The sequence below is a fragment of the Bos taurus genome, chromosome 19 (assembly GCF_002263795.3).
Source record: "Bos taurus isolate L1 Dominette 01449 registration number 42190680 breed Hereford chromosome 19, ARS-UCD2.0, whole genome shotgun sequence".
Taxonomy (NCBI): domain Eukaryota; kingdom Metazoa; phylum Chordata; class Mammalia; order Artiodactyla; family Bovidae; genus Bos; species Bos taurus.
This window is the reverse complement of record NC_037346.1, coordinates 58078864-58095775: the sequence shown is the minus strand read 5'-3', so window position 1 is coordinate 58095775 and position 16912 is coordinate 58078864. Positions and strand designations below refer to the sequence as shown.

Here is a 16912-nt window from a genome sequence, read left to right as displayed (position 1 = left end):
GCGAGTGCGCAGTGGCGCGAGCCCGGCCGCGCCGACCGGTAGCCCCGCCCATAGGAAGAGGCGGGCTCGGGAGGGGGTGGGGAGGAGCGACCAGGAGCCTCTGGGAAAGAGGACCTCGTTAGAGGTGGCCCGGGCTTTTGCCTGTTCGCAACCGAGACGGGCCGGCGTAAGAGTCCAGCCAGGCTTAAATGAAATTAAACCGTGTCATAATCATATGATACAAGTCTTTGATTTATAATCCCTGTGAAGCCATAGTTTAAAAAAAATAGCGGAGAAGCATCAGGCAGTGGTGTAGACGGCTTGCCCCGGGGCTTAGTCCGGGGAGTTGGGCCGCGTCGCGTGGGGTGCGCTCAGGAAGCTCGTCGCGGGACTTCCTGGTTTTTTTGTGTCTCGCGAGGTGAGACGCCACCCGGGCGGAGTTTCCACAGGCGGCGGTGCCGTCTGTGGCCTCCGCCGTAGGTCTGGGCGCGGATGTGGAGGCGAGAGGAGAGTGAGGGGAGAGCTTTCTGAAGCCGAAGGCTCGGCGCTCCGGCGCCCGGGGCTGGGGGAGGCTGCGGGGCGGCCGGCCGGGCCCCAGGAGCTGCTCGGTGGTCCCACTCAACTCCCTGGAAGCCGCCCGACTGCTCTCCTGAAAAAGCAAGGGAGAGGGGGTCGAGAAGCCCACTGGAGGGCGCCGGAGGGAGGGCTCTGAGGTCAGCCCGGTGCCCAGGAGGCTGGTCCCGCGTCTGCTCTCCGGGACCCCCAGGTAGAAGTGCCCTACTGGTGACCCCCGTTATTTTGGATTTGCCCCAACAGTTTGTTCCTCTTACTCATTTCTTTCACTCGAGTGACTGCCCTAATTGTGTCCTTCAGAGGCTGACCTTAACGTCGAATTCACCCTGCCCGCCTGGGTAACAGCGGTCGTGGAGCGTGCAGATACAGGAGAAACAAGCGCAAAATTAGCATCCTTCTACAAAAACTCAGGTAAGAAAGTAGTTAATGTAATAGGGAAGGACCTTTGTTTTCTAGCGCAAATTAATCCCTAAAAGGATGTTACTTATAATCTCAAATTATACCTAATGGCCCACCTCTGAGAATCCTGCCTCCCAGGTTATGAGCATGAGGCTAAAATACCTCTGTTTAGCTCCAAAGAAACAGCCTGACCAGGCTCACCTGTGAATGACTGCAGGCGCAGGAAATGAACACACCCCCTCCTCAGGGTGATGGGAACCAGGAAGTGTTTGACTTTCCTCCCTCCCCTTTTAGGATTAAAGAGGCCTGAATTGTAACTCTGGCAGCATGGTTCTTTAGGACACAAATCCACCATCGTCTCGGTCTGCTGGCTTTCCAAACAACGTCACTAGCCCTTGTTCCAACAATTCGTCTGGATTTATTGTCTTGTTGTTCGATGAACCAGACGAACCTGGACTCCGTAAGGTTAAGGCACCCACGTTGAGACGTTACAGCTCGACGGTACAGGGAAGATCTCAGGAGGATTGAGGATGGAGAGCATGTAGGCAGACACCTCTAACAGAGGTCTCAATCCCCTTCTAACATTGTTAGTCCAAGGCCTGTGGACTGACTTCCGTTGTGTGTCTTTCTGAAAACAAATGGTCCATATATGTGTGTGCTTAGTCCTGTTTGACTCTTTGCAGTCCCATGTACTGTGTCCCACCGGGCTCCTTTGTCAATGGGATTGATCCCATCAGGAATCCTGGAGTTGGTTGCCATTTCCTTCTCCAGAGGATCTCCACGGAGATCGAACTTGAGGCTGCATTGGCAGGCAGATTCTTTACCACTGAGCCTCCTGGGCAGCCTAAACGGTCCACAACATTAGATCATAGCATCTGGTCCCATCACTTCATGGGAAATGTGGAAACAGTGTCAGACTTTATTCTTTTGGGCTCCAAAATCACTGCAGATGGTGATTGCAGTCATGAAATTAAAAGACACTTACTCCTTGGAAGGAAAGCTACGACCAACCTAGATGGCATTTTCAAAAGCAGAGACATTACTTTGCCAACAAAGGTCCATCTAGTCAAGGCTATGGTTTTTCTAGTAGTCATGTATGGATGTGACAGTTGGACTGTGAAGAAAGCTGAGCGCCGAAGAATTGATGCTTTTGAACTGTGGTGTTGGAGAAGACTCTTGAGAGTCCCTTGGACTGCAAGGAGGTCCAACCAGTCCATCCTAAAGGAGATCAGTCCTGGGTGTTCTTTGGAAGGAATGGTGCTAAAGCTGAAACTCCAGTACTTTGGCCACCTAATGGGAAGAGCTGACTCATTGGAAAAGACTCTGATGCTGGGAGGGACTGGGGGCAGGAGGAGAAGGGGACGACAGAGGATGAGATGGCTGGATGGCATCACTGACTCGAAGGACATGAGTTTGAGTGAACTCCAGGAGTTGGTGATGGGGAGGCCTGGCATTCTACAATTCATGGGGTCGCAAAGAGTCAATTTTCCCAGATTGACAATTTTCCCAAAGATTCCCAGAGGTGGGCCATTAGGTATAGTTTGGACACGACTGAGTGACTGAATTGAACTGAACTGTATAAAGTCTATTGGCAGAAGACAGTTTTATCTTGCCTGACTTCATGTAGGACAAGGTGGGTTGGTTGCTGTGATAAATGGGTTGGCCAGGGCCAGGCCCTGTGCTCAGTTCTGAGAATACAGCTGTGCACAGAGGCTACCTTTTCCCTACCCTCTGGAACTTAATTGAATAAGAAATGTAAACAAATAACTTTCTCTGAGCTTTGGAATGAAATACTACCTTTTCCTGACTGGTGAGTATAACAGAGGCACCAATGGTACGTGGTTTAAGTATTTTTCATTTTTTTTGGCGGCAACATACAGCACATGGGATCTTAGTTCCCCAACTAGGGATCAAGCCAAGCCCCCTTGCAGTAGAAGTGCAGAGTTTAAGGGTTGTTTTTTGTTTTTTGTTTCCAATGTTTTTATATGGCATAAATTTTACAAAAGTGTCAAACTAAACAAATTTCCCATTAATCCATTGTCGTACAAACCTAGTAAAAAAAATTGAGACCATGTTTCCTCCATTTATGTATTATGTACATTAGCCATACTTCTCTGTGTGTGTGTGTGTGTGTTTGTGCATGCATGTTACTAATGTGTTAAACATTAGTAGCATTCTCATTTTTCATGCTTAGGTAATTGAAGTTACCTAAAGTTCTAATACTTTCTTGCACCCCTGTGGATTTTTCTATACATACTGCTATAGTCTTTTATTTTTCAACTTTCTTCCCTTGAATGATGTGCTTTATAACAATTTCTTTACACTCATGTGTTATCCAGTTGCCTTGCTACAAAGTTAAATAGCAAATATTTCATTCTGGCTGGCATTTTGGACACCTTTTTCTTCCACTAACCATTAATTCACTAGATATAAGTCCTTTTGCCTGGCTTGCCTCCTAGTTAGGGATGTAGAAAAACCCCTTTGGTTATCTTTTGTAATGATTGATTCCTAGAAGATGTTAAAAAATCTGAAATACCAAGCAGAAATGGAGTCAGGAACATTGACCTTGAAATCCACCTGTGTCTGTTTTGTACCTATAGAAGAAAAAGAATGAATCAAAATAAATGTTTTAAAATGTCCTTCAGCCTGGCTTATTTCAAATGAATTTAAAAGGTATGACACCTAACTAAGTCATGAGTATTTACAGACTGTATGCTTCTATCTCCTTGTGTTTGTCTTTTTCAGGAATAGAAGAGTGCTGTTCCACCCAGGATGGAACTGTGTCCTTACTGTAAGAAGCCATTTAAACGATTGAAATCCCACTTGCCGCACTGTAAGATGCTGGGAGCAACTATGCCTGCTGATCAAGAAATTCATCAGTGCGAGCCGGCTACACTCGCACGTGGTAAAAAAATCAAAGCGCCAATCAGGGACTCAATTAAAGCAAAAGAGAAAGAGTTAGGGACAGACAGTAAGAAAAGAAATCCGGAACTGAAAGGGAACAATTCAGAACGGACAGTCAAGTCCTCTTCAGCACTAGCTGTTGGTTTGGAAAAAGCAAGTCATAAAAAGGCTGATGAAAATGTCAAGAGTCAAGTTAAGCCCTCCCTCAAAATGTTAAAGGATACTAAACCAAAGGTTGCTTCCCGGGGAGAAACTACAACTCAGTTTTCTGCATCAGAAAACACCAGTTCTACAAAAGAACTTGCCAAAGCTTTGCCTCAATTAGGAGAAAGTAGAGCTAACCCTTCAGAAATTGAAGCACCTTTACCTCCTGGCCCAGTGGCACCTTCTCGGTCGAATCACGATAGGAAATATTCTTTAGCCTTCCTTAATGATGTGCAAGCCACTTCAGCTGATTTAAGATTGGACAGAGTGGATGCCTCAAGACAGAACCTTCTCGTGAAATTATTCAATACATCTCTTGGTGATGGTCATAGTTCTCCCGTGAATTGCAGTCACAGGGTTCAAAGAGGAAACATGTCATCATCAGGCAGAGAAAGAGATTCCAAGGCCGAGGATCACCTCTTAGGAGTTTCTACTGATAGAAACTTCAGGACTCTGGCAAAGAATGCAGAATCACAGATTGCTGCTTTGAAACTTAACCCCTTAGGTAAAAGCCAGGGCAGGGAGAACCAGGGAAAAGCACTCCACCTTGGAGCAGAGACATATGGGAGCCAAGGAGGTGTAGAGAAGAGTGTATCTGTGACAGAAATGCAGGATTGGGCTTCCCTGAGCCATGATTCAGTCACAGAGAAGAAGCCTCAAGACAGAGGTCCCGGTGTACACGTGTTCCCACTAATGGGGACAACTTGCCCTGAGCGTCTCCCTCTAGCACAGTCACGTAACCAGAGTCCCGCCTCTCTGGCTGTAAAATTTCTCCAGGAAGAGAAAGCAGAAGCCGGCAGCCGGAATCGAGGCCCTGCTGTGAAGGCGTTGATGGCGGGTGAGGAGTGGGCTTCTCTGACATCTAAGTTGGGCTCTTGGCCCCCAGCATCGTGCCCCCAGGGGCTGCAGTCTGCACATTCAGCCCAGCACCACGCTTCCAGAAGCCCCTTGGCCAGTCAGAGCCTGTCGAGCGCCCTGGGGCTGGAGTGGTTTCCAGAGCTCTATCCTGGTTATCTCGGCCTCGGGGTGCTGCCAGAGAGGCCCCAGCGTTGGAGCACTCTGGCCCAGAAGCCCCTGCTTGTCATCAGTCCCCAGGGTGAGAGACTCTCCCAAGGTAAGCGCGCTCAGGTGTCAGCTCATCAGGCAGCACCGAGCCTCCTGAGTTAATGAGGTTAACGTCCTGTACCCTCGCATTCCAGGGCACTGCACTCGTCACTGTTTCAGAGCATGACTTCCTGCTCCCAGGGTTCAGTTTTAAGGGCGGTTCGTCATTCTCCCCTCCCCTCCCCTCCACCAAGTTGAAGGCAGGACTACGGCAGGCTGGCCGGTGATGCTGGTTAACACTTGACCCTCTACTCTTGGAAGAGGCACAGCCTCTTCTAGAAGTTGGGTGGGTTTTTATGCTGACAGACTCAGGAGAAGCATAAAGACTTCAGGGTCTGCTGTGCTTAGATTTCAGTCAGGACCAGGTTGGGCAGGAAATGGGTTCTGGGCATGTGGTCAGACACGGTTACCTGGCAGCTCTAGCAGCAGATGGGGTGTTTGGATGTGGGGCAGGCTGGGGTCAAAGCTGAACTGGGAGGCAGGGCAGTCAAGGCAGTGGAGGTGGGGGGTCGAGGATGAGCCGGTGAGATCAGGGGAGGGATGCGGCCAGAAGCCGGCAGTAGTCCATGCTTCCATAGTTGTGTCCGAGAAGGATTTTGTTCTTGTCTATTGGTCACAGCCTACGATGCGTGCTCAGTTTGGGTTTCTGTATTGAGGAATGTGTGGCCATCACATGGCCTCTGATTCTGTTATAAACCAAAAACCGTTGAAGTTGGCTCCACCATTAACGTTCAGGCTTCGATGCTGCCAGTGAACCAACAGGAGACCCTAGAGGAGACCCTAGTGACCTTTCAGTTAAAGTCAAGATTTAATTTGTCGTTTGCCCAAGGACTTCAAGGCCATGGAATCTACAAGGATTGAAAGGGGGCGTGGCTTCTCAGAAAGTTCATGACCTCACCCAGCAGTGGCTATCCCTGACAGCCACAGGTTGAAGTTGAATTTGCAGGCAGTCTTTGAGGAGGAGTTTGGGCCATGATAGGCTCTGGGCTCAGGCAAGATCTTGGATGAGCCTTCCTCCTCCTCTCTCGGAAGCCATTCATCCCTTGGTACTTAGAGGCAGGGCCAGTGGAGTAACAGTTATTGAGGTAACTGTATATGCTGGGGTACCTGCGCGTTTGCCTCAGTTACCTTAAGTGATCTTATGCCAGTCCTGGGAGATGGCTCTTATCCCCTTTTACAGACGAGGAGACTGAGTTTCAGAGAAGGTGAGTAACTTGCCCAGGGTTCAGTTTATCTCAAAGGTTACTTGGTGGGTCTCTGCCCGGTGTTTCCAGGCAGTGTTTCCCCTGCTGGGCTGTTGGGCTCCAGGCTGTGGTCGCTTACCTTTTCCTTCAGGGGGAAGCGCCAGTGCACAACTAGTCCTCGCACGTCAGGCACCCGAGCAGACCCAGGTGAGGGGATTGCCCCGACCGAAAGGCACCTGGGGCCTTCATCTTGATGAAGCAGGGTAGAGTGAGATGCTCTTGTGGTCGAAGAAAAGTGGCTGTGTTTGGAGATCTAAGTGTGGAGGTCCAAGGGTGCCCCCGAGCTGGGCTTCAGTAAATCAGGAGTGAGGGAAATGAGGGATTCATTCATTCCCTGTGGGATTCACCCGCATGAGGAGCTGTCTTTCGAGCTTCGGGGAGATAGATGCTCAAGGATGTAACTACCAGGAGGAGTCATTTCCTGGCCTGAGAGAAAGTGGATTTCAAAAACCCAAGATTTCAGTCTCAAGAGATTCAACAAGGCCCAGAGTCTGAGAGCCCTCAGCAGTCCATCAGCCACCTTGAGAGCACTGGGCTGGGAGCGCCAGCTGGGCTTTTGGCAGAATTCCAATGCTTTGGCTTCGGGGCAGGAGGTTTGCGAGATCTCAGTTCCCAATCTGGACAGGTAAAAGTTTTACATGGTCATTTTTTATATATATGATTACTAGCCATCATGCCTAGAGACTGATTCTGAAGTAAAGCCTCAGAACCTATTTCCAGACATTTCCTCGGTGTCTCTGAAGATGAGCCACGTCTGAGAACAGCTTCTGGATGCTGGCGCTGATGCAGGTCCCTGGCACTCAGCAGTGGACTGTTCACACTGGCAGGGAGAAGGTAGTTTAGGGGGAGAAAACCAAAACACAGTTTGTGTAACTACAAAAAGCAAAACTTGCCTGGTGGGGAGACCAGAAGGTCAAGTAGGAAAACCTTGTCAGGTTCTGGGTTTTCAAAGGCCCGGAAACTGCAATAAAGGCTGTTCTCTAACCTGCACACGGGGCTGCCATCAGTAGGGTGTCCACGTGAGGGCTTTGAGGAGGGGTGCCCATGGGGAATGGGCGGGGAGCAGTGCAGATCAGAACTTGAGCAGAAGCCTGACGGGCCGGGGCCAGGTCCCCTGGTTGACAAGAGGAGCCCGCCCATAAAAGGGGGTATTTAAGGGAAGCGCGTGAGTAACCAACAGCCTGAGACATGAGAGGTGAGTCAAACCATGCCTCTGGGGTTATAGCCAGGCCAGAGGGGTGATGGGACGGTTAAGCCACAGACGGCGGCTGCGGGTTTCTGATGTCTGTGTCAGCGGAACCCCTGTCCCGGTGCTGGCAGGTTGCAGAGCAGTGGCTGAGGGGTGAGGCGGCAGAGGCCGGCCGTGCATGACAACCCAAGACGCATGACCGTTCCTCGGGGATGGAGGTCAGGGCCCAGAGCATCGGGGCAGTAGGCAGGGAGTCACGGAAAAAAGCTCCCGCAGGACGCTTGTGGGCTTGGGCCTGGGCTCTCCCAGCCGAGGGCTGCTTACATATCCCAGCTTCAGGCCTCAACTGATGTCATCCACATTAAGTGCCTGGACCCGGAATGAAGTGAGTGGGCTCCGCCAGCTGGAGAAGACCCTGGGAGCCGCTGGGACCCTGACACTCCAGGGAGAGAGGTGGTGCCATTGCAGGTTTCCCAGAGCTGTGTCATTTTTCTGAGCTGGATGGGCTTGTCATGCTTTGTTTTGTAAGATACGAATCTTCACCTTGCAAGAGAAATAGCCTTTGTGTGGTTTCTGAGAAGCCAGCATGGTTCTTGTCATTTTTAATAAATGGATGATCATTTGCATCATAGTATTTTTACATCTGCAGCAACTTCACCACACCTGCCAAACCAGTTGTAAATATTTAATTTACACTTTATCCTGATGAACCAAACTGAGACCAGAGAACCAGCAATAGTAGAGATTCCCTGCCTGTCATTAAACTTGGAAAGCTGCAAGGGCAGGGGAAGTAAGTACCTAGCAGAAATCCTCCTTCCTGGTTCTGCTTTAGTTATTCTCGTATCGAACATAAATAAGAAGCGTGTGCTGGTCAGCGGTGGTGATGGGCTGATAGAGTAGACCTGTCAGCTGTCGGCAGTAGTAACGGGTAATCACCAGGACAGTAGCAGGCCGTGCTGTTTGCTGAGGTGTGCAGCAGGCGAGAGGAAATAGAAGTGGCTCACTAATCCTGTCCTGGGGGTCATCTGGGCACTGTATTCATCAGATGAGAGACGGTCCAGGTCCCAGTCCCTCGGGCCCCTTAGTCTGCCGAAGAACCTTTTCTTGATGCCAACTAGGTAGTTTGGCCTCCGGTGCTCATATGTCTGCAGCCCAGGGCAGACTGTCACCCACGACTTGGCATGTACTTTTCCCGCAGCCTTGCCCTGGGGACCTCGGGCACCGAGTGCTGGGGAAGAGGACGGATTTAGATGAGCTGTCACAGTGACTTCTGTTTGGAACCCTAGTTCCTTGGTTGGAAAGAAGCACGACGGCGGTAAGGAGCTTGGAAGCCCCGGCCAGCTCCTCTCTCAGGAGGCTCCTGGGAGCTGTCCACACAGGTGAGGCCCGAGTCGTGCCTGCGGGGCTCTCTTGCTGGTTCCAGACTTTCTCTTCCTTCAGCCAGGGCTGTCACAGCCAGGCTCTGTCACAGCCCGGCTCGAGAACGAGAAAAGGATGGCCTTTCGAGCTTCCCATCTTCCTCCCTGCCTTTCCTCATTCTGGAGTCTGACGCAATTAAAGCACTGTAGTGACGACAGCAGTAGCTGCCGTTTATCAAACAGGTTTCATTCTTTTCAGTACCTGCCCACCTCTGCCGTCCCCACGCTCACTGTCCCCAAGCGAGGAAGGCTCAGCTGCAAGACCACTCGTATTCATCTCCCCATGAAACTTTTAACCACACTCCCCAAAATAAGAGTGACTAATTGAAATTGATTAAAATTAAGCTTTTCTGATTTTCGTTTGTTTAAAACACGTATGTATGATACAGTGGTATGTAGATTCCTCGCGCAGCAGTTCCTTTGCCTGAGCTGACTGGGTGACTTGAGTCCCTTGCAGACAAGGGCCAGTGGCCGGCCCTCTAACGTGAGCCCTGCTTCTCTGCCAACAGGCTGGATCCGGTGCCGCACCAGCGTGAGGAGCGGAGTCGGTGGCCTCACCTTGCTCTTCACCGGCTGCTTCGTCCTCTGCTGCAGCTGGAGCTTCAAGCATCTGAGTAAGCCTCACTCTGCATCCTCAGCAGCAGGTCACAGCCCATGACATGCACCTCTGAGGGCTTCTCTGAACCGCTTTTTCATTTTTCAGTTTTGCATTGTCTGACACGCCCTAATGAACAAGCTGTTGTCCTCGAGGCTCTTGGGGTTTTTTATTGGAGGTTTTGGTTCTAATAGCCTTGATCAGATTTGACTAGAGTTTACATAGCCACTCTCCTGCTCCATTGACGATTGTCGCTGGAGATCCGGTGCGCTTGCACTTTCTCCATAAAGCTGTTTGCCTGTTGGAAGATCAGGGCTCTTCTCTTTGGTGACTTTCTGATTCTAAGAACTTCTTTCTAGGATGGAAACCAAATAGCTTTATACTCTAAGAGATGAGAAGCAAACGCAACGGTCTCTTATCAGTGTGTCTAAGGCTGAGAGCTGTTTTATTTAATGTATTTTAACGTTAAAGAGAACAAACACCTTTCTAGTTACGCATTTCAACTTGCTCCAGATCTTACCTGAAGGAAAATGCCTAGATTTCACTGCTCTTTTAATTCCAGATAACGTTTGCTCATTTTTAAAAAATAGTATTGTATTAAGTCAGAAAAGGCCCAGTATTCTTCCACAACAGACAAAATCCAAATGCTTTCAGGTGAAAATTTTCAGTGCAAAAGTGTAAGATCATTATTAACACTAGAGGCCAGTAGAATTCACAAACTCTTCCAGAATGTCAGGTTTGACTCTTAGCTGGGCTTGGCAACTAATTCAGTGTCAGGACACAGGGCGTGGGTCAAGACGTGGATCACGTCTGCAGCAAGCTCTCACATCCTGACTAGCCAGCCACGGCTGCCCACCCTCGTCTCATATGCGTGGCCATCCGTGAGAAAGGAATTCCTTTCTGATCACGATGCCTGAAATCCCACGTCGTTTCTGTCGCAGGGAAAAAGCCTCCACTGAAAAAGAGACCATTCAGGTGATGTTGGAGTTTCTGTTTCACATCTTTAAATTGAGACTGAGGAAAGTGAGGCAGAAACTTACCCCTGTACCTAAGACTTTATTTCTAAATTTATAAAACAAATATAGGGGGATGATCTTCAGGGGCAAGAGGTGGAAGCTGTCCAGGAACTGGCTCGTAGACCCTTACGTTTGTCTCTGTTTATCCCAAGAGCTGCAGCGCTGGCGTCATCAGCGCTGACCTGGACGCCACGGAAAGCTCTGCGCTCCGAGGCGAGGACGGTGGAGACACTGCAGAGCACGCTTAAGAGCGGAAACTGCACGGCGGGCAGGGCGGGGCGGAGAGAATAAAATGACTGGAACCCAGCCATTCTGGAGGAAGCCAGGTGTTTTTTTTTCAAATGTGGACAGGTCTGGTTCTCTCTGGATATTTCTTTTGGCATGTTCTCAGAAGTGACTGAAAGTTTTGGAGAAAAACTTGAGGTTGTTTAATCATAAAGGCGGATGTTATTCAAGGAGACAGGGAGATGACAGGAGTTCATTGTTAAAAATTTAAAATAGCTGTTTCCTAATTCTCGGTAAAAATAATCCCAATTCTAAATCATTTTCTCCCCAAAACTGTTGTCTGTATCTTGGCATCATGCTGTTCATCCCTGCCGGATACTGGTTCAGAAGAGCATCTGAAGTGGCTGGAAGTCAGCTCATGTCAGACCCTTCCCCTTGGGGGTGGGTGGGCTCCTCTGGGCCCTTGACCAGCTCTCGGCAGCTGTGAGGAACAAGCAGAGGGTGGGTTCAGAGTTGCAGGTGAGCCTCTGAAAAATCCTTGGCAAGTGATTTTTTTTTTCTTTTAAGCTGATTAAAACAGCACACTCCAAAGAATGTTAAATCATCTTTTCCACATCTGCAGTGAGAATAGCAGTGAGCATAGCAGTGAGCAAGTGGATTCTGCTTCTCATCTCTTGATGGAAGTGTTTCAGAATCCTACCCCTACACCCCCCAAGAAGCTGAGTGAAATATTCACATATTCCTCCCACTTCGTTAGGGCTGCATAAGAAGGGTGGGTTTTGGGGTTTCTTCCCTGGTCAAAATATTCCACGTTGTTGTAGTTTTATGACTTCTGCTTTGGACCCTAGACGATAACTTGGATAGACAAAGGCTTCGTGGAAATCCAGTGTAGATCGCACAGATGGATCAGGTCTTCCGATCCTTCTCTAGTATCAAGGGTTGACTATGTCTTGGATACAGATGTGCCCCTGTCGGACCAGTGAGTCTGTCTGGGTCTTAGCTTTGCTTGTGATCCTCAGGCCAGAACACGCGTTCAGCCCCTTTTGCCCCCGCTCCTCCAGAACTACGAGAAAGCGGGTGTGCTGTCATAAAGCCAGCTCTCACGCATCTGCATCTCTCTCCCCGCTCTCTTCCGAGAACTCGATGCTGGCTTCATCTCCCCTTTCTGTTCTTCAGTCCCCTGCCTCCCCACCCTCTCTAATTGTCCCTAGTGGGAGTATAATTCTGCATCAAATTCTCCTAGTTAAGGAGAAGGTGTATTGGAATTGTCCACAAGGAAAAATTCACAGTTGAGGAAGAGTATGGTAGAGGTATAACTAAAATAGAGGTAGGTAGTTCAGTGCGACTGAGAATGTCACCGGAACCCCCTCTGGAAGGGCTCTGCGGCCTTTCTTTGTAAACGCCCCAGAAGAGACGCGTGGGGAGGAGGCCCTCCCGCAGCTCCCCCTGCCTCACTCTGGGTCAGAGCTGCTCGGTGCAGAGGTGGGTGGGAACGACCTCTGCGTGGGTCCTCTCCCGCCCCAGCAGGGTCCGCAGACCACGAGAACCCACAGGCACGAGCCGGCGTGGGCCTGTCCGTACGTGAGGTCTCGGGGACACAGCCCGGGTTGTTGGTCAGGTGCTGGCTGTGGCTGCAGCGCTAGCTGAGCCGTCACGGCAGAGACCGTAGAGCCTGCAGAGTTGAACGTGGTTCCGCTATGACCCTCCACAGAAAGCCTGCCGACCCCTGCCCTGGGCCAGCAGGACCTCACAGGCTCCTCCGTCGGAGGGATGAAGACGACCGGGGGTCCACTCTAAAGCGTTCAGGGCTGGGACATGTTTCAGGAGGAGCCTTTCTGAACTCAGTACCTGTCGAGATCGTTTTCGTCACTACCGTAAAGAAACCAGCACGTTGGTGGGAGCTCCCCAGGGTGAGCAGCAGCGCTTAGATTTCACTTCCAGAGCGGCTGCATGACTTCCCCACCACAGCTTCCGGCCATGTGCCAGGAAACGCAGCCTGAAAATTCACCTCCCCTCCCCCGCTGCAGCTGAGGTCATGGTGACGCCCAGGCTCCCCCGTCCTGGACTCCAGGGCAGGTCCTGTCACCCGCCCGCGTGCTGTACCACCTGACCGCCCTGCTGTAATTCGCGTGGCCAGGGAAACGGGGGGTGTCCCTGCTGTGCACTTGAGATTAATCCTGCCTTTACTAGAGAATATGTTTTTCTGTATATATAAAAATTCTCAGCTATTGCAAATAAAGTCATTTTGTTGTATCATCAGTGGAGTGTTTTTTGGGAAGCCCTCTCTGCTGTCACTACTGTTATCATGCCTTCCTTTCCTGGTTTACCTAAGTTACCTGGTTACCTGGAACTTACTTGTAACTTACCTGCTAACTTGCTTACTTTTACCTGGTAACCCTAAGTTACTTTTAATACCTGCTTCTCCCCGACACAGTGTTGCTCCTACATATCACTATTACCACTCTCCATAACAAAAATATTCCTAAAAAATGTTCCTCTGTTCTGGTTACGTGCCTCTGCTGGACACTCACCTGTGAGATAAGTAGCACGTCCGTCCTTGGACAAGTGATCTAACTTAACTGGAGCCTCCTTGTTCCAGGCCGTAAAACGGGGACAGGTATACCTACTCTGCAGAGACTGGTAAGATGAGGAGTCTCAACGTAGTAGGAACGAACAATACCACCTTTGCTGACAACTCCTGTGGCCTCGTCCTGCGTCCACATCCTGACTGGAATCCAGCAAGAGGCCCCACCTCCATCCAGCCAAACTTCAGCTACCACCTGGGCGCTTGCTTTCGTCAGCCAAGCACCATTCTTCACCTGCCGCCTGCTCACAACCACCCAGTGAGGCCAAAGCGGCCGTCACATTCCCCCGGAGAGAGGGTGCAGGCTTGAGAAGGTTGGTGGTCTGGCTGCGTGCCATGTGTCACATACCCGCCCAGGGAGGAGCTGTCTGCTGGGCCAGCGTGCTCTTGGATGGTCTTGCCCCCCGCCCTCTCCCCTTCCACCAAGCGGGATAAGGCCGCTGCCTGTGTCTGCAAGACCGGCGGGCCTGGTCCCTCCACACCATCCCTCTTCTCTTCCTCCAGCGGGCCTGGCCTGGCCTCCCCCAGCCTCGCCCCATGGGTTAGGCTGCCCAGGTGGCTGACTTAGACGATGATGTAGATCACATGGTGCTCGCTGCCCCACGTCACTTCCTCACCTCCTGGGCCAAGCCTCGTTGGTACCGTCTACCTCCCCTCCCTGCCCCCGTGATCCCTCACGTAAGACGAGCACAGTATCAAATCCTGAATTTAAGGAAGCCGTCCAGGGAAGCAGCTGTCGTGCAAAAGAAACTTGATTTAATCGCCAGTTTACAGCAGTAGCTCAGGCTGGGTGCAGCGCAAGTGCCCGGGAGCGGCGTGCCTGTGTGCATGCGGCCATGGGGAGCCGAGCAGGCTGCACCCTCAAGCTGGCCGTGCGGGCATTGCACTTCCCTGCTCTACGACTAACTCGTTGCTGCCACGGACAGTGAGCCCCCACTCCTGCTGTGTCTTCAGCAGCTCGCTCACTTAGAGGAGAAGAGGAAGCGGGAAGCAGGCTGCTTCGGCCTCCTCTGTGCTGGTTAGCGGGCAGCACGGCCTTCCAGCATCTTCACTACAGAAGGTCCTCCAGTTCCCCAGACCAACGTGGGGTCTTGTGTTTTAATGAATCCTACCAGTTGACACTTACTGGCATAACAGCTCATTTTTCAACACTAAAAGAGAAAAAGTTAACCGTGTGACTTTTTGTAAATTCACATCCCAAGAGAAAAAAAATGCCGAATTCTCCTGGGCAGCATAGGAGACCGTTAGCTGGCTTACTGAGGAACCTGGCTTCTACTCTTAAATGAAGTTCCTTGTTTGGCCTGAGAAAGGCCTTGAGATCCACACCCAGCATCGCTAACCCAGAGAACAGGGCTGGACACGTAAAGAGGAGGACAGCATCGTTTGAGGAGGGCGAGCCCTGTGCCCCCCTCACCTCTCATCCCTGCACTACTGCCGTCTTGCAAAACAGAGAATGCAGAGGACAATTTACATTCTGTCTCTTGAAGGAGTGAAACATGATGGTTTTCTTCCTGATGAACCAAAGATAGCAACCAGGAAAGGCAAAGTGTGGGCTTCCCTGGTGGTCCAGTGGTTGAGAATCCGCCTGCCAATGCGGGGGACACGAGTTCAATCCCGGATCCAGGAAGACCCCACAGGCAGTGGGGCAACTAGGCCTGTGTGGGGAACTACTGAGCCCCCGGGCCCAGAGCCCAGGCTCCGCAGCCAGAGGAGCCCCCGCGACGAGAAGGCTGAGCGCAGCCAGAGGAGCCCCCGCGACGAGAAGGCTGAGCGCAGCCAGAGGAGCCCCCGCGACGAGAAGGCTGAGCGCAGCCAGAGGAGCCCCCACGACAAGAAGGCCGAGCTCCGCAGCTAGAGAGGAGCCCCCGTGACGAGGAGGCCGAGCTCCACAGCCAGAGGAGCCCCCGCGACGAGAAGGCCGAGCTCCACAGCTAGAGAAGAGCCCCCGCTGGCCGCAACTGGAGACCCAGCACAGCCAAAAATAAAATTAATTCTTTAAAAAACGCAAGCTGCGTGACATCCCCTTCCTTACCAAGCTGCCCCCTCCCCCCAGCACATCTTAAGACCATTATGTATAAATAACTCAAGGGATCACTGGGCAGCAAAACAGGGCCTGGAAGATGTCTAACTCCTTAGCCTTTTAAAGAAAGAAACTGGCAGGGGAAGCAAATAAAGTAAGGTTGAGACCTTACAATCAGAACATTTGGTTTATCAGCCAAATTGCCCCATTCTCTCTTAATTCACCAAAACCTGAGTCTGGCTTCTTAACCTGCTGCTAATCACCCCTCCCCTGGTCCTCAGCCCGGCAGCAGCCCAGCTCCATCATCACTCACCCTGTAGCATGGCCTGCTCCAGCACCTGAGCCCCAGGCAGTGGGCGGCCCCCGGCTCATGGGGCCTCGTCTGAGGATGAGGAGGCAGGCACTCTTGTCAGGGAGGGGGCCCCGCGGTGTTCCCAGGCAGGAGGAAGTACGGACCCCAGGGGCTGCTTGACAAGCTGCAGATAAAGTGAAGCCAGGAGGAAACACTGCAGACACCCCCTGTGCACAGACAAGGCGGCTTTACACAGAGGGCAGAGGCCCTGGCCAGGCATCCAGGCCGTGAATGGCCTTGTTTACAGCTTAATTGCCGAAAGCATCCCTTTGGATAGAAGTTAGAAATGGGCTTGTGAATTCCCCAATGCAGATGATCACGTCCCCCCGCCATCAGCCGTCCCACCGGGGACCAGCAGGGGTCACCCTCCTCCCCTGCCAGCGCCACCCCAGCCTCATTGCTCAGTGGTGTCCACCTCTTTGGGACACCACGGACTGTGGCCCGCCAGGCTCCCCTGTCCATGGGATTTCCCAGGCAAGAATACTGCAGTGGGTTGCTATTTCCTTCAAGGGATCGTCTGGACCCAGGGATCAAACCCACGTCTCCTGTGTCTCCTGCACTGGCAGGCAGATTATTTACCACTGAGTCATAAGGGGTGGCACTGGATACAGAACCCCTACTTAACAAGAGTCCAGTAGCTGCCCCCAGCATCCATGCTCCCCATTTGGCCTCTGTCAAACTTAACCAGCATCCAGCCATCCCCACCAGGGACCAGCAAGCATTGTCTATAGCAACCCAAACAGTAAATATTTTTGGCTTTGCAGGCCATCTGGTCTATGTTGCAGCTACTGAACTCTGCCATCGTGCCATCGTATGCGTGAGCACAGTCAGAGACAGGAAATGCAAATGATGAGCTTGGCCCCGTTCCAGTGGAACTATTTATAAGCACTGGAATTTTCATTTCTGTGTGTCAAAAAATACTACACTGGGTTTTTCTTCTTTTTTCTTCACAACCTTTAAAAAAAAGCCACCCTTAGGTTCCAGGCTGTACAGAGACAAGAGGGCCCGATTCGCCCCGCAGGCTGTGCCTCGCTGACTGGGGACTTGCTCAGTCGCTCAGTCCTGTCCCACCCTGTGAGCCCATGGACTGCAGCGCTCCAGGCCTC

The 16912-nt window shown here is 51.3% G+C and overlaps 1 protein-coding gene across 7 annotated transcripts; it reads left to right on the top strand.

The window, feature by feature from the left end:
- The first annotated feature begins 314 nt into the window (after positions 1 to 314).
- On the top strand, positions 315 to 13106 carry C19H17orf80 (chromosome 19 C17orf80 homolog). 7 transcript variants are annotated; one of them, XM_059878640.1, is made up of 6 exons: positions 315 to 397; positions 853 to 963; positions 3697 to 5173; positions 8883 to 8975; positions 9524 to 9628; positions 10748 to 13106. In XM_059878640.1, the coding sequence occupies exons 3-6, from the start codon at positions 3724 to 3726 to the stop codon at positions 10804 to 10806; spliced, it is 1707 nt and encodes a 568-aa protein (XP_059734623.1). In that variant the 5' UTR covers positions 315 to 397; positions 853 to 963; positions 3697 to 3723; the 3' UTR covers positions 10807 to 13106. The 7 variants fall into 7 exon arrangements, with proteins under 7 accessions (XP_059734623.1, XP_002696194.3, XP_059734622.1 ...); XM_002696148.6 differs by lacking the exon at positions 315 to 397 and adding an exon at positions 416 to 745 and having other exon boundaries at positions 10778 to 13106; XM_059878639.1 differs by lacking the exon at positions 315 to 397 and adding an exon at positions 416 to 745.
- Positions 13107 to 16912: the final 3806 nt, after the last annotated feature.

What these genes read in the sequence shown, in the direction of transcription:
- C19H17orf80 (XM_059878640.1), top strand. Translation starts at nt 3,724, where the DNA reads ATGGAACTGTGTCCTTACTGTAAGAAGCCATTTAAACGATTGAAATCC. An exon ending in GGGTGAGAGACTCTCCCAAG is followed by an intron (nt 5,174 to 8,882) that starts GTAAGCGCGCTC and finishes TTGGAACCCTAG; the next exon opens with TTCCTTGGTTGGAAAGAAGC. An exon ending in CCTGGGAGCTGTCCACACAG is followed by an intron (nt 8,976 to 9,523) that starts GTGAGGCCCGAG and finishes CTCTGCCAACAG; the next exon opens with GCTGGATCCGGTGCCGCACC.